The sequence below is a fragment of the Drosophila virilis genome, chromosome 3 (genome assembly GCF_030788295.1).
Source record: "Drosophila virilis strain 15010-1051.87 chromosome 3, Dvir_AGI_RSII-ME, whole genome shotgun sequence".
In the NCBI taxonomy this organism is placed as follows: domain Eukaryota; kingdom Metazoa; phylum Arthropoda; class Insecta; order Diptera; family Drosophilidae; genus Drosophila; species Drosophila virilis.
This window is the reverse complement of record NC_091545.1, coordinates 3674522-3699211: the sequence shown is the minus strand read 5'-3', so window position 1 is coordinate 3699211 and position 24690 is coordinate 3674522. Positions and strand designations below refer to the sequence as shown.

The following is a 24690-nucleotide window of genomic DNA, read 5'->3' as shown; positions in this document are numbered from 1 at the left end:
TCCCCTGCCTAAATAATTACCCTTACATGCCAAGAGCTGTCGTAAAATTCTAATTGCGAGCCCACACTTGGGCTTTACTTAGCCGCTTGTAAACTCGGATTTAGATTGATTAATGATTTTGCGGTTTTCGGATTGCGACTCGGACAAGTTGTTTGCTCACGCTATATATTTGCCGTTATATTTGTAAGCTCACAAATTAAGCTCATCTTCAAAGCAAAAAAGGTTCAACACAAATCACATGTGCATATATATATATATATATATATATATATATACCATATATACACATGTGTTTTTCGGAAATACCCGACTTGTAAAACTCGCATGTCTAGAAAGTTTATTTTTAATTCAAATTTCAACGTAGTGTATTTATATTGTGTACTTTTGGTGCTCAGAAGGGTTATTATATTTGGTTAATTACACGCTTGGGTTTATTTTTATGGTGTATGATTATAAACATATATGAAATGTCCAAGTGCATAATCTGAATATGGAAAATAGAGAATATTATTTGTATACTCGCTGAGTCGAGCCATATCTGTCCGTCTTTCTTCTATCTTCTCTTCCGTATTCACTTTTCCCTCAGTTTTAAGGCTAGCTTCATTTTTGCCTATTTGCATATTTGCCTTTCGAAAAAACCTTTACATTTTACAAGATTTACTGTATGTTTGTATTTATGTGCATAAGCAATTGGCTAACCTCGGCGCTGCCCTCCTATGCGATTCTCATGAATACAAGTAAGCCTTACAGCTTCACGCGCTTTGATTAAAAGTGTTCTATCAATAGGTAAAAACTAACTTTTAAGCTGTATCATTTGTTATACACTTAATATATCGCTGCTCCTCAAATTATTTAAGCCTGTATGCCCAATAAATGTATGTATATGAAGTGAGTTAATATAAGGCATTTCACACCTGAACACAAGCTAACACTTAAAGGTTTTATTTAAGCTTAAGCACACCATTCCTTTAAGTTTATGCGATAGAACTTACGGCATGTCAAATCCAAAGAACCTACGAGTTTTCGTAATAAAGTCAACAAACAGTCTGCGTATAAGTGTTATATTTTGGGCGAACAGGTATTTCAGGCAAGTCAGTGAATTTGCGTTAGAAATCGGCGCGCTCTGCCCCTGGAAGCGCCGCGTAATATCTGATGTATCCAGTTCAAGTAGCTGCTGGTTCTCGTATAGACGCCCGGAAAACCAGGCTTGGCGCACTCATAGCCAAAGGAAACAATGCCCAGCAAGTAATAGCGATAGATGCTGCCATCCAACTGAAAAATAAACAAATTAAAATATAACACGATCATAAACGTTAAAAGCTGATATAAATTTTTGAAACAAACGCAGCGATTATAAGAGTTCGGCATTTGGTTTTGTCAGTTCCCCGCCCGGTGTCAACAAACTCAACCACCTTGGGGAATTCGGCGGCTAATCAAGACCAAAAACTGGTTCGATGACTCACGAATCCATGTGCGTGTGTTTGTGTGTAACTGACCTGCGGCAGCATAAGTGGTCCACCGGAATCCCCCTGACAGGCATCGACACTGGAGCTGCCAGCGCAGATCAGCTGCAAGAAAACGAAAGACAATTACGCATAAGTATCAGCTTGATATCCGCGATCGAGATAAAGATGATGACGATGAAAGAGATTTTTATACCCTTGCAGAGAGATTTATTATTTTGTCTTGATATATATCAAGCGCTGATTCTTTATTGCCAGGTCCAACTGTCTTTTCTACTTCTTTCTAGCCGGAAGGGCCACCAAGGTCGAATATCGAGCTCTTATATAAAGAAAAGCTTTAGCTAAATATTTTAACTCAGCACTCACGAGCCCTACAAATCTTCACACATATCTGCAAAACCAAAAGCAACTTTTCTGCAAGGGTATTTAATCGCCGGCCTGCCAAAGTTAGCCTTTCTAACCTGCTTACCTTGTCGCTGAATTGCACAAACTGGAAGACAGACTTGTAGCTCTGCTCGCAGCTCTGCCGCGAGACAATGGGCACCTGTGCATCGCGCAGCACATTGGATGTGGCGCCCTGATGTTTGGTTGCCCCAAAGCCAGCCACAAACGGATTCATGCCCACAAATTGATCCTCGCGCTGAAACCTGCTCGCCTCGGGCAGGCAAACGGGACGTATATCACCTGGTAAAAAAATAACAAGAAATAATTAAAAACGTTGCAATGAAGCCTAAACGATAGCGCAATACTCTATCTACAGGTTAATAGTAGTAAATTTATTTGGCAAGATTAAATTGATAGGTCTTCAGTAATCTGGCAAATATATATCAGACGGATTAGCATACGGATAGATGGACGGGCGGACAGACGCCCGGGCAGAGTAACAGACGAGACGAACACAACACGAAACCAATCCATCCAAATCTTCTTTATAAACAGAGTACAAAAAGGTTTAAGGAAAATGCTAAAGTAACAAGCCATGTCGCCTCCTTCCGCTAGATGTCGCCACAGGTTAAAGGAAATGACTGAAAATAAATTGTAAGCAGCGCCACTTACCGTTGGACGGCGCCTCGCCGTTTAGCTCAATGAGCGCAATATCATTGGCAATGGAAGCCAAATCGTATTGCTCGTGAACAATGCTGCGCCTGATGCGATAATCGATGGCACCCGGCTCCACGGACTTGGACAGATCATGTGCACCGAGCCTGACCAGCGTTAGCATTGGATTGATGCAGTGCGCCGAGGTGACGACAAATTGCGCACTAATCAGGCTGCCGGCGCAGAGAAACTTCAGGGCATTGCGATTGGTCTCCTCAAAGTAGCCCAGCGCCGCAATCCAGGGATAGGCACCTATTCACACAACTGGGATTAGTAACAAATGGAGGCTTAGGGCAGAACAAGGCTTACCTCTGCGCACCGGCAGGCCGCCCACCACGCGATTTGTGGTGGCGCCTCCAATGCCACAGTCTAGGCTGGGCTGCAAGGCAGGAGCAGAAGCTGGTGCAGAAGTAGCTACCTGTCCTGAAGCTTGGTTGACTGGCGGCGTTGGCTGAAAGACGGCGATGGGCTGCCCGGGCGGCTGCGTGGCTGCGGCGCCCAGCGAAGAGAAGGAAAAGGCGCCAATCGGTGGACTGCTAGGCAGCACATACTCCTTGGGGCTTCTGTTGACCAGGGGCGCACGTGTCGTTGCGCAGCAAACCTACAAAGGAGGCTATTGAGTAACTTCTTTAAATCGGAGCAGCTGGTTTACCAGAAAGCTGGCGCCATCGAAGCCGCAAATGGACTGTCCCAGAAGCGATTGAAAGTCACTGCCGGCTGTGCCCGCCGCCTGGTACTCCTGGATCAGATGGGCGCAGCTGCCTAACGGCACACAGGCGCCGGCGCGACCGCGTGCATCCTGGCAGCTCTGCAGCTGGGCTGAAACAAGGAGCAAAGGGAGCGTAACTACGGGTTGGGCGGATGTGCAGGTGCAGGGATAGCCAATTCGGGTTTTCTTCTCAATACTTTATTCAACTACAACTATGTTTGGGTGGGTGAGGGAAATTGGGCTGGCGAGGCTGTGCTGGATCTAGTTGGATGCTAGGGCATGACGACGCCGGCGACGACGACGTCGACCTGGATTCAGTGGCATAAAGACCATCATATCCGAACCGATGACTGGCGGCTGCTGCTGCTGCTGCCTGGGATCGATGCAGGGGCAATCCGGCAGTGGACGCACGCCGCCTGGCAGACACACAAATGGTGACGATGGACACGTGGCTGCGGGAAACGTGCTGCCCGACGAAGTGCTGCCGGTTGTTGTTGTCGTTGTTGTCGATGATGAAGTACTCGTAGTCGATGTTGTTGTTGTTGTTGTGGATGTGGATGTGCTGCCTGGAGTAGGAAACGGCGGCGTTGGCGGCGTCTGCGGCAAGGGCGGCGTCGGTTGAAACGTTGGATACACTGCATGGGTGGATGTGGGCGTTAATGGCACTATGGGCGGCTGGGGCAATGGATAGAAGGCGAAATAACCTGGCGGATATGGCGGACACCAGCCCTTGATGCTGGCCAAGTACGACAGAAATGGCCAGAAATAGACCTTCACACAGAACTCATCCAGCAGCATTTTATTTGCCACAAACAAAAAAACTCTAGAAACTCCCGTGCAGCTGCCACAAATGTTGCCAGCCAACTGGCCGCAGCCAATTGTCAACTGTCCCAGTTAAATAGACATTTCATCAAATTATTCGAATTATAATTATAATTTTCACGTTTTGTTGACTTTTCGCTTTGCAGTTTTTCCAGAACGGAAGCGCATTGCCCAGGGCCGGCTTAGCAGCAAAAAGGGGGTATTCGGATCAGCTATAGTTAAACCAAGGGGAACTTGTTTATGAAGCGAACCGGTTCGAGCAGGCAATACATGCTACTGAACCGGTTCTTATTAACCCGCCCTAGGAAAATGTTTGAATGTGTATCACTTTTGCAATCAAGCGAACCAGTTATGAACCGATTCGAGCGATCCATGCATGCTGATGAACCGGTTCTTAAACGAAAATATTAGCCCAAATAACTGAACCACATTTGAGCAAAAAACGATTGGATGAGAAATATTTTTGCAATCAAGTGAACCGCTTGTAAAGCGAACCGGTTCGAGCTCAAAGAACTGAACCACATTCGAAAAAGTATTACACTAACAACATTTTCTGTTCGAGCCTGCATCAAACAAACTCTGCAACACAATTTCGATTCGGTTTAAAAGAGGTTTCGTAAATCTGAAAGCCGCAAACCGAACCAATTGAGTAATTATATTTGTTGGCCTGCAGTCGTGTTAATTACGCCCACACTCCCACTCTTTGATATGGTTTGTTAATTTTTTTTAGGAGGAAAATTAAAATAACTGGGCCACTGACGCCTCACATCCGATTGTGTCCAGCATTATCGGAGATCGTGTTAACTGCTGTTTACATGACACAATTTCCATAGAGTCCGCCAATGCAGGCATCATTATAATTTTTCTGATTTGTTTATGTTGGCGCTTTAAAAACAAGCTACATTTGTCACGATCGCAATTGCTAATATTTTGTAATTTTTAGTTTGCACAATGTTTGTCTGTGTGAACGCATCGCTCTCGAAAAATACAAGAGGTACAAAACTGAATTTTTAAATATATATATTTGACTTTATGATCATAAAGATCGGACTATAAGAACCGAAGCTAATGCAGATAGACAGAAAAGCAGTTAGACAGACAGACAGATAGATAGATAGACAGATATATGGATAGATAGATAGATAGATAGATAGATAGATAGATAGATAGATAGATATATGGACAGATAGATAGTGCATAGATAGATAGATAGATAGATAGATAGATGGATAGATAGATAGTGCATAGATAGATAGATAGATAGATGGATAGATAGATAGATAGATAGATAGTTAGACTGAAAGATAGATAGATAGATAGATAGATAGACGTAAATAGATAGATGGATAACACGACAGACAAATAGATACACAGATAGACAGTCTGAAAGTCGGTTACAGGGTATCAGCCTAGTCGGCAACTCCCGATTAGTATACTCTACACTGGTTTTAACTAGTTCTCACATAACTTACAGTTCACGAAATTCACAATTTGGCAAATCCATACTATATAAATCCAAAATCGAGTCCAGCTAACTGGCTTAGACATGTTTCACAATTCGTTTGCTGGACGCGTTCCCCTCGAAATGGACACTGAAATGAAAACTAAACAAAATATATAAACATGCCTGCAATTATAATATTTATGATGGTTTAATTGTTGCAATTTTCCAAATTAAATAAAATTATTATTAAATTTGTGGACAAACAAAAAAATAAGCGCCGGCGATGACAGATCTCGCTTGAACTTGAAAAAAAAAAGGTAAAGCACCTGATGAACTTCAAGCCGGAAAGCGCTTTAAACCGATCAAGGTCTAAACATATGCCGACCATTATCTAAATTGAAATGTATATATGGGACAAATTGAATGATTGACTGACTGACGGATTGACTGACTGATGGTTGAGACAAAGGCTTAAAAAGAGCTAAACAAATTAAATTAAAGCAGAGAGCTTTTCTCTGAGCAACTAAAACCCCTTCTGCTGTACTAAAACCCCTCTCAGACTTAGAACTGGTATATTCTCGACGGGAGCTTAGGCAGGGACCAAAAGGATCCCTTTTGCAACAGCTCACCCCAATATCCTTGAAAGAAGGCCTTGCAGAAGACGCCAGAAAGCGACGTAGACTTCGCAGGAACCACCCCAATCGATCTACCTCAAACCGGGTACTTGGCTAGATATAAGCCAAATCGAATTACACAAAGTTACAAAGTAAAAGACTTAATAATTAATGTATGTTAATTAATTAATTAGTGTATGTTAAGTATGTTAATCCCCCGACTGTGCAGCTAGGCTAAGTTGCTTAAGAAATGTATCAACAAATTGGCTAATAAAAGAATTAAAAAATCAAAAATAAAAAGATCTATATATACAATTTGGTTTTCCTACTTATGCACTGCAAATTGCATGAAGATCGGACTTTAAGCACCGAAGGAAGCATTCTTTTAGTCCAGAGCAAATGTAAGAAGCGCAGCCGGAGAAAAAATCCTTGTAACAGCAGCTCGGGCCTTGGGTAAAGGGTATTCCCAGATCGTTAATTAATCTTATATTAATTTTAATATTAATGCGAGCAAGTGACGCATTTAAAAATATTTTCGAAAACGAATTTCAGATGCGCTTATTTATTGACTTATGGCTTTCAGTTAGGCACATGGCTAATTGTTACACTGAGAGACAAGAAACGTAAAATGCTCTAAATCTAAATGCCGACTACGACTACCTCGTGTACTCGTACAGACAACATGCAACATATACACATCGAATATGGACTATATAGCATATACATTATAATCGTATGGTTAATAGGCCTGAGGCCATGCCTGGAGCCTGGGTGTGTGTGTTCCGCCTGGTCCTTGGGCCCTCCTATTCCCGGTGCTTGCAGTCGAGGAAGAGTTGCGCCTGCGATTGCACAAATCGAAAGATCTCCAGCAGCATCTCGTTGGACGTCTTGCAGTTGCCCTGCTGTTGCGGCTCAAAGAAGCCACCAGCGCCGCCGCCTCCAGCTCCGCCGCCTACCGAACGCTTGCCCCAATCCGGCGAGAAAGTGAGCTGAAAGTATGAGAAATTGTAATTGCAAGCTCTGTCAATGCTTCGCTTCGACTCACCTGGCATTGCACACAGGCCAGCAGGAAAAAGAGCACGGCGGCAATCAGGACTTCACTCTTGGGATTCATGTTGTGTTCTGTGTGCCTTAGACCCACTCGCAGCTGCTTATATACCCCAACAATAGGCCAATCTCCACTTGCTGTCCAATTAATTTCGACACTTCTAAGGATTCTGCGGCCCAGACAACAGATTTTCTGACGTCATTTCTAATAAATGAATCAGCTCTCTTCCAAGACTTTAAGCTGCCTTAAGCTAAGACAAACTTAACACACTTTAAACCAGAAACGATTTTGATTCATGATATTATTAGCAGAGTCTTCGCTCCTTTTCATTTGGTTAAAATTAATAGTTTTTCTAAAAAATAATCAACTCACATTTTTCTAAATCCACAAACAAAATTAATTGACAATCGATTTTGTTTGTCAAAAAAAAACTCGAAATCCCGATCTCACAAAGGATTTCAGGTTTTGCAAATCTTGTCACAATTGTCAAAAATTTCGACTCGTACAATTTGTAAAAAATTCCAAAATTAGGCCACAATTATAAATTGGCTCAAAACCGAGTCGAAAATCACGTTTGAGGTAAGTACTCTAGATTATTTGAGAAGAAAATGAGCGTGCAACATTTTGGAAGCATTTGTGATTTGTATGTATTTATTAGAATTGCGCATATATTTGTATTAAATATATTAATATAAATATATAATATTAATTAAAAAGGTTCGTTAAAATAAAGCAGTGTAGAGTTAAGACAAAGAACACATAGTTTAAACACTTTTGTATAAAATAAAAACATTGAATAATTTATCGAGGTCTACAAATATTATTGTATTGTGCGTTTTATCGTTTTCTATAAACAAAGTACTCGAATTATGACAAAAAAACAATTTAAATTGCTTTTGTTGTATTTGTTCTTTTTGTTTGTTATTTTTAATTTTTTTTGTTATCAATGCGCTGACTAAATGCAACGAGAACGAGGCACTCAATTTGTTATTAAACACAACACAATCTTTGATTACGCGTAACAAAATCGAATCGTATATATATATATAGTACGTGTACATGTATGCAATATATATATATTTATATATATTAGTAGTAAATAACAATACAAATTACAATAACACATTACTTTTGGCTTAATCGAAAAATACAAACAAACATTCAAAACTTGGCTCAATTATTTCCATTAATATTATTAAACAAATGGCGTTTGCACACTACAAATTTCTCACAAATTTCTAACCATAATAATAAAAAACATTTGTCCTTAATTGTTGCCATCGATCAACAAATAATATTACAAAAATATATGTATATATATATATGTATATGTGTGTGTGTATCCATGTATCTATGTATTTATGCAAGCATGTATGTTTGTCTGTGCTGTCTGGCGGGGACTTATTGAGTTTTAATTGTTTTTTTTTTCGTTAGTTAGTTAACTGGCTAGTTGCTGGGCGTGGCGCGAGCTTATACGATTCGGTTATGGGTTCTACTGGGTAGGCAGGTATAAAAAATGCACTTCGTTTGGGTTCGTTGTTGTTGCTTGATCTTGGATACTGGGTACTGGGTACTGGGTACTGGATTACTGGTTGCACATCGAAGTCTGTATAGCTCAGTCGACGCGCGTTTATTAATTTAAAAATTTGGTGTTATACTCGTTACATTCATCTTGTTGTTGTTGTTGTTGTTTTTGTGGAGATTCGCAAATTGCTCTTACATCAGGCAGCACTTCTTCTTGCCCTTCTTCTTGTAGCCCTCCTCGATGTAGGGTCGTTCGGCTATTTGAAATTTACGCACAATGCGCACCAGTTCATGAAACGCCTGATCGACATTGACGCGCAGCTTGGCACTGCACTCAATATAGGGTATCAATAGGTTTCTGCTCGTATTTTGCGCTTCCTCCAGCGACACCTGACGTTGATGCTCCAAATCGCACTTATTGCCCACCATCAGCATGGGAAACTCATCGCGATCCTTGACACGCAAGATTTGACGCTGAAACTTTGGTATTTCATCGAAGCTGGAATGATCATTCAAGGAGAACACCAACAGGAAACCCTCGCCGGAACGCATATACTGTTCACGCATAGCGCTAAACTCCTCCTGACCGGCTGTGTCCAGTACTGCAATATGGCATAGATGAATAAACAGACAATACATAATATGTATGTGCATTTTTTTGAGACTCACTGTCCAGTTTGGCGGGCACATCGTCTATGACACACTGTTTTGTGTAGGAGTCCTCGATGGTTGGATCATAGTCTGTCACGAAATAGCTCTGAAATTTTTAAGTGGATATACTTGAAGCGTATTTTGATTTGTTTACACACAGTCTTATACTCGTAAGATGAAGAAAATCTATTGCATACATAAAAACAAATGTGTTTATATGTGTATGCGTGCATATACATATGTAAATATACATATGAATGGTTGTGGCATGAGCAGCAGATGAAGATGACGCAAATAACTAAAAATAAATGGAAAACGGCCGCCGCGCATTGCCATATTTGTGAATGATACGATGGACGAAAAAGAGACCGTGGTCGTGACCATGACGAGCGGCCCGCCGGATTGACCTCAGCTCTGCGCATACACTCAAACACACACACACACACACACACACACACACACACGCACACACACACCTATAAACGTAACTCCTATTTGGGCCGCTCCAGTGGGATACGCCCTTTAAATATGACGATTTTCCAGCTGACTTTCATTTCTATTGATATACATTTCAAGTTGATTTCGCTGAAGATGATCTATGCTTGAAAATATGTAGCACACGCGAATATTGCCAAACACATCAAGTTGTTTGGTGCCTCGCTTGTTGCTTTTGCCAAAAACAAGGGTCCAACCCACTTGTTACGTCGCGCCGCGCCCCTCTGACGATGCGTCGACATAGAGATGAGTAACATTTACGTTCACAACTGCGTGACTATGTGTTACCGCCAAAACTAACTGTTATTGCGAACTGAAAATCACGTTATTGGCCAATGCGCAACACTGTTGCTTTTGCCTATACTGCGACAGCGACGGCGACAACGACGACGTCACCAGATCTAGTTCTGGGCTCACCTGTATGAATTGTATCGTTATGGCCGATTTTCCAACGCCGCCGCCACCGACGACAACCAATTTGTACGTTTGCATTTGCATATTTGTGCGCTTTGCTCTCTAATTTTCTATTATTTTATTGTTATACCGTCCGCGAAAAAAATTCAACTAGAAATACACTGGTGTATCGACATAGTCGATTACATTAAACATCAACATATCGCCAGGGTTTCATTGCGATTACTCGATTACTTGCGCAGCTTTCACAGCCATTGACTCATTTTTGCGTTATTCCGTCGATTACAACCGAAATCCAATTCAAGTATTTTCGCATTTATTCAACAAGTTGTATCTTAGGCTTAGAACGAGCTACACTAAATGTTTGATGGAATTGTGAACGCTAATGAGACTCAGCAGCCATGCATAGACGTGCCAGCAGACTAGTCAACTGCAGCAGCGAATTACAGCCATCAACAATTTTCATGTGTGTAATTCCAATCTCGCGAATGAAGTTCAACTTCAACTGCTCGTCCACATTCAAGCGTTTGCAGACGCGAAATATGTTGCCAATGATGTCTTCGGGTGCATAGCCCAAGCGCCATAGCTTGGCCAAGATCTTGTATGCCTTATGTATATCATTTGCAGCACAATGCTGCAGCATGTCCTGCAACAGCATAGGATGCGGCTCATCGCACACTTTGAACACATTTGCTCCCGTTATGTCACCAAAGCCCTGCGCCGTGGACTGCAGATTGTTGAGCGCCTGCCGCATGTCACCCTGGGCCGTGAACACTATCGCCTCCAGGCCATCCTCATCGTACTTGAGCTTCTCCAACTGGCACACCTCAATCAGTTTGGCCAGCACCTGGGCATCCGACAGCTTGGTGAAGCGCAGCATCGCGCAACGCGATTGAATGGGTTCAATGATCTTCTCGCTGGTATTGCAGGCGAGCGCGAAACGTGTTGTATTGCTATAAATTTCCATGGTGCGGCGCAGCGATTGCTGTGCACCTTCCGTCATGCTGTCCGCTTCGTCCAATATGACAATCTTATGACGACCGCGCGGCAATGTTACCTTCTGCTGGGCAAACATCTTGATCTTATTGCGCACCACATCGATTCCACGCTCGTTCGAGGCGTTCAACTCGAGAACTGCATCCTTATAGCTGTCACCCAGCAGAATGCGGGCTAAGCACTGTATGGTTGTTGTTTTGCCAACGCCAGGCGGTCCCTGTATTATATTAGATAATTTTGGTGGGTTTGTATCTTGTGATATGGGCGTATATTACCGCTATGATTATGTTGGGTGAATTTCCTTGCGTGGAGAAGACGGACAAACGGGCGACTGTATCTTCATTGCCCACAATTTCATCGAACTTGACAGGCCGGTACTTTTCAATCCAAGGCAAATTGTTGCGCTTGTCGACGACAACAGTTTCCATTTCCTCTGGCATTTTGTTTTGTTATAAGAAAAAATAAATAATACAAATTTCAACTCCTGTCGGCGTTTGCAAGCACAAAACGCGGGACGATAGACAATTGTTGTGGTATTTTTTAGCACTTATCGTATTGGTGGGTGTTAGAGCAGGCAGCTCTCCCTTGCCCATGCTATCGAAATAGCAACTTTGCGAGCGTAAAAGCATCGAGTAATTGCGATCGAGTACTCATTATCGGTGCGCATGATAGTTGTGTGCTCAGTATCGATAAGTGTAGATGTAGAAAAAAATATAGTGAGAATATGGCGAGTCTTGAGGGCCAGCAAGAAAATTATTCGAATAACCCAGCAGGTATGCATTAAAAAAAGTGAAACGGCCCAACAAAATTAACTAGAAACCGTGCGCGTCAATGACCAGTGCAAAAATGTAACCAACAATACGCGTAACAAAGAGTTTTATAAGCCCCAAAAAAAAATTGTTGGTCGAATGGGCAGCAACCAAGACAACGACAACGACGACGGCGACGACGACTCACACTCAAAAAGCGAACGATGTGAAAAAAGAAGAAGCCAGAAGAAGTGTTTGCTTCATATGGGTGAAATTTGCCCCCGTGTGTTTTTTCGAGTTCCTGCTATGTGCTTGTTGTTTTGCCCCCGCTAATTCCCCCCACCAACCCTCTCTCAAAACGTCAACCGGAGTTTTGAGTTATAAATAAAATTCGTTCAAAGTTTCCAGAGGAAAACATTTTCGCTGCCGCCGCCGTTCACAGTCATCGTGAGGCAGCAGCTGCGCTGCAGCTGAACATTTGTTTGACTGTATATGTGTTGTATGTGCATGTGCATGTGTATATGTATATGTGTGTGCTTGTCAGTCCACCCCGTCTGCCCGCCGACGCCGCCGCCAACTAATCAAATGCGTGTTTTTACCTTGCCCTACAAGTGCAAAACAGAAGCCGATTGATTTTCTTTTTTCCACATATTCTGATATTTCATTTCGTTTTTGGACTCTATCCGAGTGAGTGTTTGCAAACGAAAAATGTGCAAAATGTGCAAAATGGTGAAAATAACTTTGAAAATTGAAAGGCTGAATGAACTTTACAGCGCACGTTTACAAAAATTATCTTACGAAACGAAAACACAAACACTCGAGTGTTTATATTGCATTGTTGTTTTTTATTTACTTACAGTGGAAAACATACCCAAACGACCCGAAAGCCGAGAGGGGAGTGCCGAACGCAAAGGTAAGACAGCCTTTCATATAGTACACTTATTATTATATGAACCTATTCATGTGCGTGTGTATGTATGTGTGTCTGTGTGTGTGTGTGTCTGTTACATAAAATTTGTCCTAGACGACTACTGCACGCTCTTACTGCACACAAACTAAGCAAGAAATCAATAAATCTCCAAATCTCACAAGAACTTAGTACATTTCCACAAAAATTCAATCCTAAGGATATATTTATATAGATGCGATTTTGAGATTTTGCTCCTATGTTAGGCGCATTAAAAAGTCGCAATTGAAAAGTTATGTCTAGATATTTTAAAAATATTTGAAAAATAATAAATTGGCTTAGAGTATATTTTTCGACAATAATGTCTATGGTAACTATTTGATAAGTAGTCTGATCTGGATAATTTGTAGACTCTATGTAAAAGTCATGGAATCTTGATAAGTTAAGAGCTTTTTAAAAATATCAAATAATTTAATAGTACGACAAACATATGTACTAGCTGACGTAAAAATAGCAATCTATTCATAGTTTCTTCAGGATTTAAAGGCTTCAAAATGAGATATTAGTTTGTGTTCATACCGAGAGACAAGATATTGAAGAATTCGCTTTATGGTAGTTTGTTTAGTAAAAATTTCTCCAAAAATATAAAATGATTTCATACTACGACACACATGTGTACTACCTGGGGTAAGAAAAGGGCTCTATCCGTAGATTTTTCAGGACTTAAAGGCTTTCATATGAGATATTGAGATGTGTTACCTACTTGGTGATAAAATCTGAATACTCTTTGCATAGGGCATAAAAACGTATAGCAAAATTCTTGTGCGCAAATGGGCTTGCTTCAGCTCCAGCTCCGGCTCCGACTGCAGCTGCATCACAGCCCACTCGCAGCATCCGCGCAATGCTCAGAGGTGGGCGCCAGGCACATAGATGACGGCAGCGTCTCTGCCGGCGTTCAAGGTTGTTGACATGCTCTGCCGTGTGCGCCCATCTGCTGCGCCAGCCGAGCCGCATGATCATTCACAGACATTCGCCAGCTGATAAGCGAACGTTATCTAAACATGCTTATGGATATATGTATGTATGTAGAATTTGTGAAAAGTGAAAAACAGCTTGCCTCAATTTACAGTTGTTGCACTTTACAGTTGGGGTTTGCTTTGCTTTGCTTTGCCTTTTGTTCGAATTTGCAATTAATTACGTCACTAAATTCCATAAATACTTGAAACGATAACGCGTTATCGGTGCGGTTATCGGACGATTGCCGATTTCCGATTACAAAGAATGCGCAGAAAGTTAGTTGACCAACATTGGCGAGTTGGCCAATTGTCTGGCAATTTTTATGTTATTTTCTTTATTGCTTTTATTTATTTTGCACAGCGGCCCAATGTCATTTTAATAAAAATTGTGCGCTTACATTTTCTTTTGCCTTATTTGCTCATCGCACAGCGACCTGTATGTATGTGTGTGTGCGTGTGTGTGTATTGTTATTGTATTTTGTTGTCAATTGACCCACATACATACAAAGCGGGCGTACGATGACGTCAGGCGCTGTAAAAGTCGCGGCTGTAGTTGCCGGCAAATGCCAAAAAAAGCAAGTAAGAGTGCTTCAAGTCACGATTGCGCGACTACAAAATACCCTGTAGGCAGCTGCTTAAAATAATTAATGATAAATGATAGTTTAAGGCTGAGCCCTGCCTTTCTTGACCTTTCTATATGGTAGAAACATTGCTAAATAATCGACATATTTTATCTATCAACATATCTAATCTATGTTTCAAGCGAATACTTTAAAATATATATAAATTTATATTTATATTATATTTAAATATATGCCAAAAATCAAGATCATTTTCCTTGATTTTAAATGTTTAATACCTAATATCAGAAAATCCTCCAAAGTTATCTGTTGAGTTCCAAAAAAAAAAACGGTATCGGTAGTTTAAAAAATAAGCGTAAATATAAAAATTTGCATGCCCTTTGAAAATGCTTGTGCTATATACCCGCTTTGACTGTTTTTCTGGAGTGCAGGGTATAAAATGAAGAGCAAGCACAGTGAATGAAGCTATATCGATTTTTGCCACAGGTAGCAACAATTTTGATGATTAAAACTTGCATCTATATGTGAAATATGAGCATTCGTGTTTGTTTTTTAGCTGCCACACCTGCCACCCCCGCAACCCCAATCAGAATCAGAATACAAATCTAATGACTGACTCTCTTTTATTTTTTGACAGCGTCCAAAGATCGAGAGGAAAAACTGAGATATGCGCGTGATCGACAGAACGAGGAGCGACAGAAAAAAATCGAAGAGCTGCGCGCCCAGGCCGAGGCAGCACAAAAATATCGCGAACAAAAGGAGGAGGAGCGTCGCCGCCGCATCGAGGAGATACGCGTCCGTGATACAGAGAAGCGTCATCAGGTTGAGGAGCGCAAAAAGGCCATCATCGAGGCCGAGAAGGAGCGACGCGAGTTTATACTCAAAAAGAATCAGGTGCGTTTTATGGCCAAATGTCTATTTAACTGCTTCGCCCCAAATTAACGCTTGACTTTCACTTAAAATAGGAACGCGAATCGCGAATAGAGACAAAGAGGCGCGATAGAAATTCGATTGCCTTTGCTTTTGGCTCCTCAACGCCACGTTTGCTCGATGTGCCGGCGGATTATGGTCTGGTATCGCCCAGCACCTTTTGGAGTCAACGACGGTTAGTCAAAGTAACCCCCCACATTTCGTACACTCTCTTATCTTAGGTTTATTTCTATACATTTCAGGTCCACATCTATATCGAACGTGGCAGGCGCCTCGCTCTCACGTCGCAGTTCCGAGCGTGAACTAGCCGACAGTGGTGCTAAGAAGCGTGCCTCCTCATCCACGGACAGACATGATGGTGAGTTTGCAGTAGCCCATAGACGCCGCCGCCCCCCATCAATTTTCGGTCGAACTGTCACAGAAATAACACACACACACCGCAAACACAAACACGGAACACACTTCAACTACACTTAATCTTAACTATTTATTTTGCAGTTGATATTACTTTAGACAATCTACTCGTAATTTACAAAAGAACTCTCTGTTTGTTACGTGACAATCTCTCTTTCTCTCTCTATATATAATATATATACTATATATGTACTTTTCTGTGTGCCCAATTCCCAAGTACCTGTGAACTGTTGCAGCTGTATGCAAAGTTATTAACTTGATTTCAAGCACCTGTCTACCCCACAACACAACGAAACCCCTTTATTTTTTTATTTGCAATATATGCAATATGATTTGTTATATAGTCACTTAGCCACCTGTCAATGCTAATCCCTAATCCAATCACAGCGTAGCTTCAGTTCTTGTTAATTTTCCATTTTTCATGTTCTCTCTCTCTCCTCTCTCTCTATACAAATTGCCCATTACCACCACACACAGATCATCGCCGCAAATCTTCGTCCATGTACGAGGTGTTCAATTGGGGCTATTCCAATGATGAGCCGCCGAAGCGTTTTTCGCTATCGATAGCCGGCAGCGAGATAAATATTGATGGGCCAGCGCCCATTAAGAACAACGCCCAAATACTGACTTCCAATACAACAACCACAACTGCGCACAGACAATATACAACAACAGCAACTGCAAGCCACAACAACAACTACAACAATAACTCATATCGTAAGGGTGAGGGTTCCTCTTCCTTTCTCTATTGTTCGAGTTTTTTGCTATGTATATCCTCTTTTATAATTTGTTTGTTGCCCTAACCTTTCTAAAAGCTCTTTGTAGTAAAACTCTTAACCGGCATGCGCCCATGTTTGCATGATCTAATAATTGTACCCTATAAATAAATCCTGCAAGACGAGCAGAACGATAATATCGATTCTTGTTATCGATAAGTATCAATAGCGGATATCGATAAGTATATATTATTGTTATCGCTTATCGAATTATAACTACTTATATTATCGATGAGCAGAAAGACGATCGATTCTAGTTATCGATAAACACAGATTGCAGTTATCGATAAGTATTAATAACGAATATCGATTAACAGTTCTTTTTCACCTGTAGATTTTTATTATCGAAATATATCCATATTATCGATAACAGTATTAACTGTATTCACAGCCATTTACAGCCAAGCACACCCATATTAGGGAAAGCTCTGAATACCTTTAGTACTATTATCGATAAGTCTAATGCTCCTGTAATAAGGTAACTTTCGCCCTAACATGCCATGCTCTATGTAATGCTCTCCTTTTTGCCCCCTTTCCAACGGCGGACCCAAGTTTTATGTTTTGTTTTTCAACTCTACCCAATTTTAGTAGCTCTCTCTTTTGCTCTCTCTTAGCATGGTAATTGCTTTAGCCTTTGCTTTTGGTTTCTCGATGATACATTTTGCATTAGTTTCAAGTTCAGTCAATTTTTTGATCAAATGAACAAAAAGAAAACAAAAAATATCCAAAAATCCCAAACCACAATTGCAGAAGATAACGTTGACACAACACAGAACATGATGTTCCGAAGCGTTTACCGCAGGAAAACGGACCTCATGCCGACAATACCCAGCCCCCGAGACGGGCACTACGGTTCGCGCAGCTCACTGAGCACGACGCCCCGAACCCCAGGTAAGAACGTCCTCCCAAACCCCTCCCCACAATCACAAAATTTGCGCCCAGGCGCGACAGCTATCATAATCAACATGCTCATCAGTCAACAGTCTCATTCAATTGTATACATTATCATCATATCCATGCCTTTATTTCATATCATCAACGTATTCAGTAAGCCATTTCGTAGGTTCCACCAACAACGAACGCTGTGACTTTCAGAGATTTGGCCTTGCGACGGGGCGTATTTTATTTTTCACTCGCTTTGATTCTTCTCCAAGCTGCAGATCGGAGTATTTTGCTCCCAATTTCAAGCACCAAAAAATATCCCATCCAAATCCACAACTCACAATCCTTCCACCTAATCACATCGTAGCCAATTCTGTGCCCATTAGTGTGCCGTCTACTGTATATATATTTAGCTGCATAAGGAACCACAAGCACCACAACAACCACAAGAACAGCTAAAAACAAAACAAAACAAACAAATGATTCTGATTCATGAACACTTTCTGAACCACTTTCCACTTTACATATCCACAACAACCAATGCACATCAGGACGTGCCTATTCGATGAACCGCTTGGATCAGCTGGCCCAGCCCATACGCCGCAATGGCGAGCATGTGCGCGCCATATTGGAACGGGAGCGACGCGAACGCGAACTGGAAATGCTGGACGAGACCTCCTCATTGGGCGGCGGCAGCACAGCCAGCAGTCGCCGTGGCCATTTGAGGGGCAAGCGTGCGGGCAGCGCGAGCGTTGGCGCCAGCGGCACATCCAGCGCCGCCGGCATCATGTCGCGCAGCATGACCCATCTGGCTGCTGGTGGGGGACAGCGGGAGCGTGGCAAATATTCGCTGGGTGGCGGCATCTCGACCAGCTTTCGGCCGCTGGGCAGCGGTCCGCGCGACTCCAGTAAGAGCATGACACAGATAAGCTATTCGTGGTCGAGCACAAACAGCACCAACAACAACAACAACAACAACCACAACCCACAACAGCAACAACGCCAATCGAATCTTGGCTTGCAAACTGCCGCAACTAAAAAATATCTTCAAACATCATTTGCCTCATCCCACAACGCATCCTATACGACAGCGTCCGCGAACGCGTCTAGGCGTGCCCAGCAGCAATATGCGATATCCACAACTTCTAGTACTAACCCCTACTACCGTTATCACGACCTCGATCCAAACTCATTGTTGCTCATGAACTCTTCTAGTTTGTTAGTGAATGCAGGTGTGTGCGATCAACAACATCCAACAACAATCTATAACACAACACCACAAACACACACACACACATCCTATCTATTTGTACTCCTGCGGTGGCTATCATAGAGATCCATACATACCATTCCAACCACACACACAATTCTGTAACATTAAACCCCAATTGGAACTAGTTATCGGGTTCTCTTTCCTTATGCACACACAATAGACGAACAACAAGGCACACTTCACACACACACACACACACAGCCTCACACACATTGAGCGCATTAGTAGAATATAGAAACACGATATAACACTATTTAAGGGTTATATCAGTTAAAGCTGAAGTTAAACACTCTAGAAATCATCATTCTAAAGTCATAAATACTCTTACCAATAACTATAGCTAAATTTAGTATAGACTTTCAACATCAATTCATATAGTTTAGGCTTCATAATCCGTAAAACTTATCGATAGATTTTAGCTGCTCATATGTAAATCCATAATTGTTGCCAGTTCTAATCTTACATTCATATATTCAAATTGTTAACATTCTGTCCAATAGATAGACTTCGCCCTTACATAAAAGACAGGCTATCGATAAATTCTTATCGATGGCTTTCAGCTCTTGCTATCAATAACGGTAATACATATTGTTTTTAGTTCATGTGAGCAACAGTTTGTATATTCAGTAATCGATTTTTGAATACAAATATATCGATCGTACTATCGATCGTTTTCAGTTCCTAAATTGAGCTTCATACATGTGTATCCCTCGGGTATCATCATTAGTAATCCCATCCAATAAACCATTGTTGGCATTCAATACCCAACACTACCAATAACAATAGAATAAACCTTACCGATAATCGATCATAGAATAAAACATATCGATAATCGATCACAGAATAAAACATCGATCATCTTTAGTTATTCTGATATAACTTGCGTCATGTGGTAAAATCGATATTGTTCACTCGAAAATATTTAGTAATTGATCTGAATCGATTAAGCCCAATAACTTACTGTACAAATCGATAAAATGATTAATCGATATTTATAATAATTATCATTAACGATTTTGGAGTTCTTTGGGTCCATATTGTGTGCTGAGCATTGCCATTTGTATGTTCAATTCGTGTGTTCTCAATGGACCCCCTTGTACACTCTCCTCCCCCCTCTACACACACACACACACAAACCCACGCACACGCAATCTCATAGGTTACTTTGGTTAATGCTTTGTGTCTTTTCCGTTTGCCCAATCTCTACGTATTTGTGTCTTAATATGTATTTGTTGGTATTTTGTTTAAATTTTTTAGGTTTTGTTTTCGATTGGCTTATAATATTTTCTCCTGTGTTCTGTGTACTTCTTATTTTTTCTACCTAATGACAATCTCTGGTGACGGTCACAAATTCACAAAAATATATCACAATGTTATTTATTTGGTGCTCACCCACTCATATATCTATAAAAAGCAGCTGCTCCGATGGCTAATTGATGCTAGCATGACTAATCTTTGTTTGAATCTTGATTGCCTTAGGCTCACGTTCCGGCAATGTAACACCCGGCGGTCATGGACATTTGAGCGGCTCACGTCCCGGCAGCGCCATGTCCACATCCACAACGTTGTCCACAGCCGGGCCGGTGACCAGGCGTCCCGCGACGGCGCCACGCAAGCCCAGGCCAGCCAGCATAGCCGGCACTGGCATGTCCCTCGAGGGTAAGCATTGATTATTCTTATTCCTGTTTGCTCTTGAGTTACATCTTGCATTGCGTATTCCCGCAGAGATCAACAAACTGAAGCGGGACAATAAGCCGCCAATGAAGACAACAACAACAGCAAACGCCGCCTCGCCAACCACGTCTACAGCACAAACGACACCCAAACGAACACCGAACCTCATGTCGACCTCAATGATCGTGACCTCCAGCTCAACGCGAATGCACAGCGCCGAAAAGAAGACGCCCCAAAAGCGGGTCAGTTGAACGGCAACCTTAAACACTAGTCCGATTATATATATTTATATTTATTTTGAATGTTCTTTAGGAAACGCTGCCACCGAAGGCTGCCTCCGCTTCCAGGGCACAGCCCAGTCGCACCGCCAGCATGGAGCGCATCAATCGACGCCAGAAGGAATCCACAACAAAGTCTGCAGCCTCGGCGATGAGTGCGTCCATGATTGTTACCAGCAGCACTGGCAGCGTCACGACAACAGCTGCCGTCGTGCCAGCGCCCACACCAGAGGCAAATGGTGTGGTCAAGGAGCCAGAAGAGCTTGCCGCAAAGTTGGCACCAGTTCCTGATGCAGCTTTGACCGCTGTCAGTAAGGCGGAAAAGGAGGCATTGAACACAGTCAAGACGGAGCAAGTGCAGCAGCAAGAGCAGGAGCTGGTGCAAATCGAGGCCAAGACACAACCTGAGCCTGAGCCTGAGCCCCAGCCAGAGCCAGTTGCTGTTGCCGTAGAGAAAACAGCGCCAGAGCCAACAGCTGCATCGCTCAGCGTGGAGGAGAAGGCAGACGAGGGCAACGAGAAACTGCAGGCTGCAGCCGAGCCCATCGTAAGTTTGCCGAAGAAAGCATTGCGTAACGGCAGCAAGGAGAACTCGGAGGTGCGCGAACTGACACCCCCAACGGCCAATTTATCGGTCGATAGCAGCAACGATTTGATGACCGCATCGATGATAGCAAAAAAGATAACGACTGAGGAGGAGGCTAAGGCCGCATTAGCCGAAAGACGACGTCTGGCCCGCGAGGAGGCTGAACGACAGGCAGAACTGGAGCGCCAACGACTCGAGGCCGAGCGTCTGGCCGAGCTTAAGGCACAGGAGGAGGAGGCCGAACGCCAGCGACTATTTGAAGAAGAGTCCACCCGCCTGGCGGAGGAGCAGCGCCGCGGCGAAGAGGAGCGTCTACGCAAGGCCATCGAGGTAAGCGTCTATTGATGAGTCCCAATATAAAGAAGTCTAAATTAAATTGTCCACTCAATACGCAGGAGGCACAGCAGCGCGAGGAAGAGGAGCAGCGCAGGCGCGAGGAGGAGGAACGCCAGCGCATCGAGCGTGAAGAGGCCGAAAAGAAGGCCAAGGAGGAGGCCGAAAAGCAGCGCGTCGAAGTGGCCGAGCGTCTCAAGCGCGAGGAAAAGGAGCGCGAAGAGCGACGCAAACGCGTCGAGGCAATCATGTCCCGCACACGAAAAGGCGGCGCCGCTGCCACCACACCCGCTAAGGTAGCCAGCCGCCACTTTGATTTTATCCTTCAATTATTTACACTTCCAATCCTTGACAGGAATCCGCTGACGCCAAGGTTGTTGCGGCTGCGTCGTCAGCGCCCAAAGAGAACGATGTGAACAGCAGCAGCAGCAACTCAACCGATGGCTCGCCCAGCAGCAGCAGCACCATCAATGATGCGCCCGCGCCCGCAGCGGAGACGGAGACGGACACGGAGCCGCCCAACAGTCAGGCCATGTATGAGCAATCGGTGCTAGACAAGGAGAACTCGCTTATCAATAGCTTCGCCAATATGATTATCGATGAGAATGCCAAGAACTTGCATCAGTTCGAGGTGAGCAATGGTAAGCTGCATGTGGAAACTATTGGAGCAACAACACCAGCAGCAGCAGCTGCTGCTGCTGCAGCAGTGGCCAACGGGAATGGCCATATCGAGAATGTGAACAACAAGAAGTGAGTGTGCATGAGTTGTGGCTTAAAGATAATAGATAAGATGAAACTAAAATAAAGGCTTTGATTGTTGCAGCGACATCAATCTGCTGCAGGATGCAGTGACTCCGGCTGTGACACAGCTAATCGATCTGAGCATTGAGTCACAACAAGATCTACACATCAACAACAACAATAATAACAACAACAACAACAGCTTGCTGACGAGCACAGCGGCAAACAACACGCTAGTCACTGCTGATAGTCACGAGAATAAAGGTAATCCACTCCAAAAGTCTATAATTCTCTATATATACTATATAGAAAATCATTTGTATTGACTAACCGACTGACAAACTATACAACAAGTGGGCAAATGCTTCAATTGTACAAAACTTTTCTGTTTCCTATCCAATATGCTTTGCACCTGCCAAATCCCTCGTCTCCAGGTTCAACCACATTGAATAAGAAAAGCGATCGACTTATTAAAATCCTCACATAACTTAAAAATTATATAGAATATATATTAATATATGTCCTTTTTCTTTGCATTCTCCAGATATATCGCTGCTGTGAATTCGTTGAAGAAAACCAAACCAGATTGTTTTCGAAACTATCTAAGAAAAAAGAAAAACAACAAAAAAAACTGATATATAGCTAAATGTGTGTGGAGTATTTATTTATAGATTGAGTTAAAAAACAAAAACATAAAAAAAAACAACAAACCAGCCAAGCGCGATGTCTGGTTTGGATAGAACGTGTCTGCAGAGGAGAGCAACAAATTATGGTTACTAGCGATACTAACAAACAGGAAAACAACAAAGCTTATAAAAACTATATACACCCTATTATATACATATATATATTAAAAACAAAAAAAAAGATGAGCTAAACATTATAAAGCTGGCAAAGCTGCAAGAGAGTTTGAGAAGAGCGAGCGAGCGAGTGCATGTTATATTAGTTAAGAACTAAGACAAAAACTAAAAAAGAAAAGATGCAAATCTTGATGAAAAACGCTGATTATGATAAAAGATAAAAGATAAAGGATAATGCCTGATAACCAGCCGAATCAGTGAGGATTCGGAGCGGCTCGCGTTTATTGCAAAGCAATTCGATATCCAATGTTCCGTAACTGGATACGTTCTCATTTAATTAAAAAACATTTCTAATTATTAATAATTATCAATGTGTGTATTGTGGCTAGCAACAAAATCGCTTCAAAAGTTTTTTTGCAATTCAGTTTTTTGAGTCCAACTTGAATCGAGAGACGACGACGCAGCGTTATATATATATAATTGAAAATTATATAGAAAATATAGCAAAGAGCAAGCGATCATAGAAATAAATGCGCAAAGCCCAAAGCCCGAAGTCCGAGGCAATACCCTCGAAAATAATTTGAAGACGCGGCATGTGCATAGGATACCCTTTATTTAGACCTTACTGCTGGGAGCTGACCCGTCGCCGCCGTCACCTGCTCCACCTGTGTTGATTGCCCAATTTTTGCACAGTTGTTTTATAAGTTAAGTTTAATAACCGTTGAGCCAACGAATCGTGAGGTATTATTTATTAAAAACAAACGAAAAAAAAAAAATAGAAAGAAAAACAACAACATTTAAGAAAATTTGTCTGAAATTATTTGCTGATACTGTCCTATGTCCAGAGAGTGTAACTGTAGCCTATATAAACAAACTATAAAACTAAACAAATAAAACACACAAAACTAACACACAGATATCAGATATCAGTGCTTACACACACACACACACACACACACACGTACACATACACATACCTAGGAACTAATGAAAGGGGACTTGTTTAGAAGGGAGCCGAGTCGTCAATTCTGATTATGCTTATGTCATTTTTTAATTGTAGTAGTGTTCTCTCTGTATATTATTTGTGCGTCAATTTCTATACATATATAAATATATATATATATATATATATTTTTTTTTTTGTAATCTTTTTTTATATATACACTTCTATATTTGTAATTTGTATTTATCCATGTGCAAAATAAATTATGATTATTTTTTAATTGAATTTAGCAAATTATTTAGCATGCACCCCCAAAAAGATTGTTAAAGAAAAGCGAAGAAACATTTCATTAAACCATAGTCTATAATGCAATTCACACGCACACACACAGGCACACATGTATGTATGTGTATGTATGTGTGTGTGTGTGTGCCACACCCACTTGTACTTGAGCGCGAGGGCCTTAACATGCATGAGAGCAAGCAAAAAAAAAAAAAACAAATATAACTTGATCAATCCCATTTATCCC

At 42.0% G+C, this 24690-nt stretch overlaps 5 protein-coding genes across 13 annotated transcripts; 1 reads left to right on the top strand and 4 right to left on the bottom strand.

The window, feature by feature from the left end:
- Window positions 1-430: 430 nt before the first annotated feature.
- LOC6623992 (venom serine protease Bi-VSP) lies at window positions 431-4334 on the bottom strand. Its single transcript, XM_032434758.2, has 7 exons — window positions 3558-4334; window positions 3214-3380; window positions 2871-3162; window positions 2520-2813; window positions 1933-2147; window positions 1497-1568; window positions 431-1272 (listed from the first exon to the last, which is right to left on the bottom strand). Exons 1-7 carry the CDS (start codon window positions 4066-4068, stop codon window positions 1093-1095), a joined length of 1731 nt encoding a protein of 576 aa, XP_032290649.1. The 5' UTR covers window positions 4069-4334; the 3' UTR covers window positions 431-1092.
- A 2362-nt stretch (window positions 4335-6696) lies between these two features.
- Akh (Adipokinetic hormone) lies at window positions 6697-7531 on the bottom strand. Its single transcript, XM_002046273.4, has 2 exons — window positions 7196-7531; window positions 6697-7139 (listed from the first exon to the last, which is right to left on the bottom strand). Exons 1-2 carry the CDS (start codon window positions 7262-7264, stop codon window positions 6954-6956), a joined length of 255 nt encoding a protein of 84 aa, XP_002046309.1. The 5' UTR covers window positions 7265-7531; the 3' UTR covers window positions 6697-6953.
- A 1012-nt stretch (window positions 7532-8543) lies between these two features.
- Ras64B (ras-like protein 2) lies at window positions 8544-10459 on the bottom strand. The gene is made up of 3 exons (XM_002046272.4): window positions 10286-10459; window positions 9392-9479; window positions 8544-9324 (listed from the first exon to the last, which is right to left on the bottom strand). The coding sequence occupies exons 1-3, from the start codon at window positions 10364-10366 to the stop codon at window positions 8915-8917; spliced, it is 579 nt and encodes a 192-aa protein (XP_002046308.1). The 5' UTR covers window positions 10367-10459; the 3' UTR covers window positions 8544-8914.
- Window positions 10460-10581: 122 nt separating this feature from the next.
- Window positions 10582-11815, bottom strand: RfC4 (replication factor C subunit RfC4). Its single transcript, XM_002046271.4, has 2 exons — window positions 11554-11815; window positions 10582-11495 (listed from the first exon to the last, which is right to left on the bottom strand). Exons 1-2 carry the CDS (start codon window positions 11716-11718, stop codon window positions 10665-10667), a joined length of 996 nt encoding a protein of 331 aa, XP_002046307.1. The 5' UTR covers window positions 11719-11815; the 3' UTR covers window positions 10582-10664.
- Window positions 11816-11916: 101 nt separating this feature from the next.
- On the top strand, window positions 11917-24663 carry ens (MAP7 domain containing protein ensconsin). Of its 9 annotated transcripts, none has more exons than XM_070208736.1 (15): window positions 11918-12051; window positions 12887-12940; window positions 15169-15425; window positions 15497-15636; window positions 15704-15819; window positions 16353-16592; window positions 17402-17542; window positions 18085-18441; window positions 20286-20465; window positions 20532-20722; window positions 20793-21674; window positions 21740-21973; window positions 22033-22427; window positions 22501-22682; window positions 22963-24663. In XM_070208736.1, exons 1-15 carry the CDS (start codon window positions 12003-12005, stop codon window positions 22977-22979), a joined length of 3435 nt encoding a protein of 1144 aa, XP_070064837.1. In that variant the 5' UTR covers window positions 11918-12002; the 3' UTR covers window positions 22980-24663. The 9 variants fall into 9 exon arrangements, with proteins under 9 accessions (XP_015030981.1, XP_070064837.1, XP_015030979.1 ...); XM_015175493.3 differs by having other exon boundaries at window positions 16353-16598; XM_002046270.4 differs by having other exon boundaries at window positions 16353-16598; window positions 18085-18765.
- Window positions 24664-24690: the final 27 nt, after the last annotated feature.

Bases quoted from the DNA above. Each gene is read 5' to 3' on its own strand.
- LOC6623992 (XM_032434758.2), bottom strand. From the start codon at position 4,068: ATGCTGCTGGATGAGTTCTGTGTGAAGGTCTATTTCTGGCCATTTCTG. The intron at 3,163-3,213 runs GTAAACCAGCTG...CCTCCTTTGTAG, and splicing joins TCGATGGCGCCAGCTTTCTG to GTTTGCTGCGCAACGACACG. The intron at 1,569-1,932 runs GTAAGCAGGTTA...GTTTTCTTGCAG, and splicing joins TTGTGCAATTCAGCGACAAG to CTGATCTGCGCTGGCAGCTC.
- Akh (XM_002046273.4), bottom strand. From the start codon at position 7,264: ATGAATCCCAAGAGTGAAGTCCTGATTGCCGCCGTGCTCTTTTTCCTG. The intron at 7,140-7,195 runs GTGAGTCGAAGC...TCATACTTTCAG, and splicing joins TGGCCTGTGTGCAATGCCAG to CTCACTTTCTCGCCGGATTG.
- Ras64B (XM_002046272.4), bottom strand. From the start codon at position 10,366: ATGCAAATGCAAACGTACAAATTGGTTGTCGTCGGTGGCGGCGGCGTT. The intron at 9,480-10,285 runs GTGAGCCCAGAA...TAAAAATTTCAG, and splicing joins TAACGATACAATTCATACAG to AGCTATTTCGTGACAGACTA. The intron at 9,325-9,391 runs GTGAGTCTCAAA...GCCATATTGCAG, and splicing joins TGTGCCCGCCAAACTGGACA to TACTGGACACAGCCGGTCAG.
- RfC4 (XM_002046271.4), bottom strand. From the start codon at position 11,718: ATGCCAGAGGAAATGGAAACTGTTGTCGTCGACAAGCGCAACAATTTG. The intron at 11,496-11,553 runs GTAATATACGCC...AATATAATACAG, and splicing joins CACCCAACATAATCATAGCG to GGACCGCCTGGCGTTGGCAA.
- ens (XM_002046270.4), top strand. From the start codon at position 12,003: ATGGCGAGTCTTGAGGGCCAGCAAGAAAATTATTCGAATAACCCAGCA. The intron at 21,974-22,032 runs GTAGCCAGCCGC...AATCCTTGACAG, and splicing joins CTGCCACCACACCCGCTAAG to GAATCCGCTGACGCCAAGGT. The intron at 22,428-22,500 runs GTGAGTGTGCAT...TGATTGTTGCAG, and splicing joins GAGAATGTGAACAACAAGAA to CGACATCAATCTGCTGCAGG.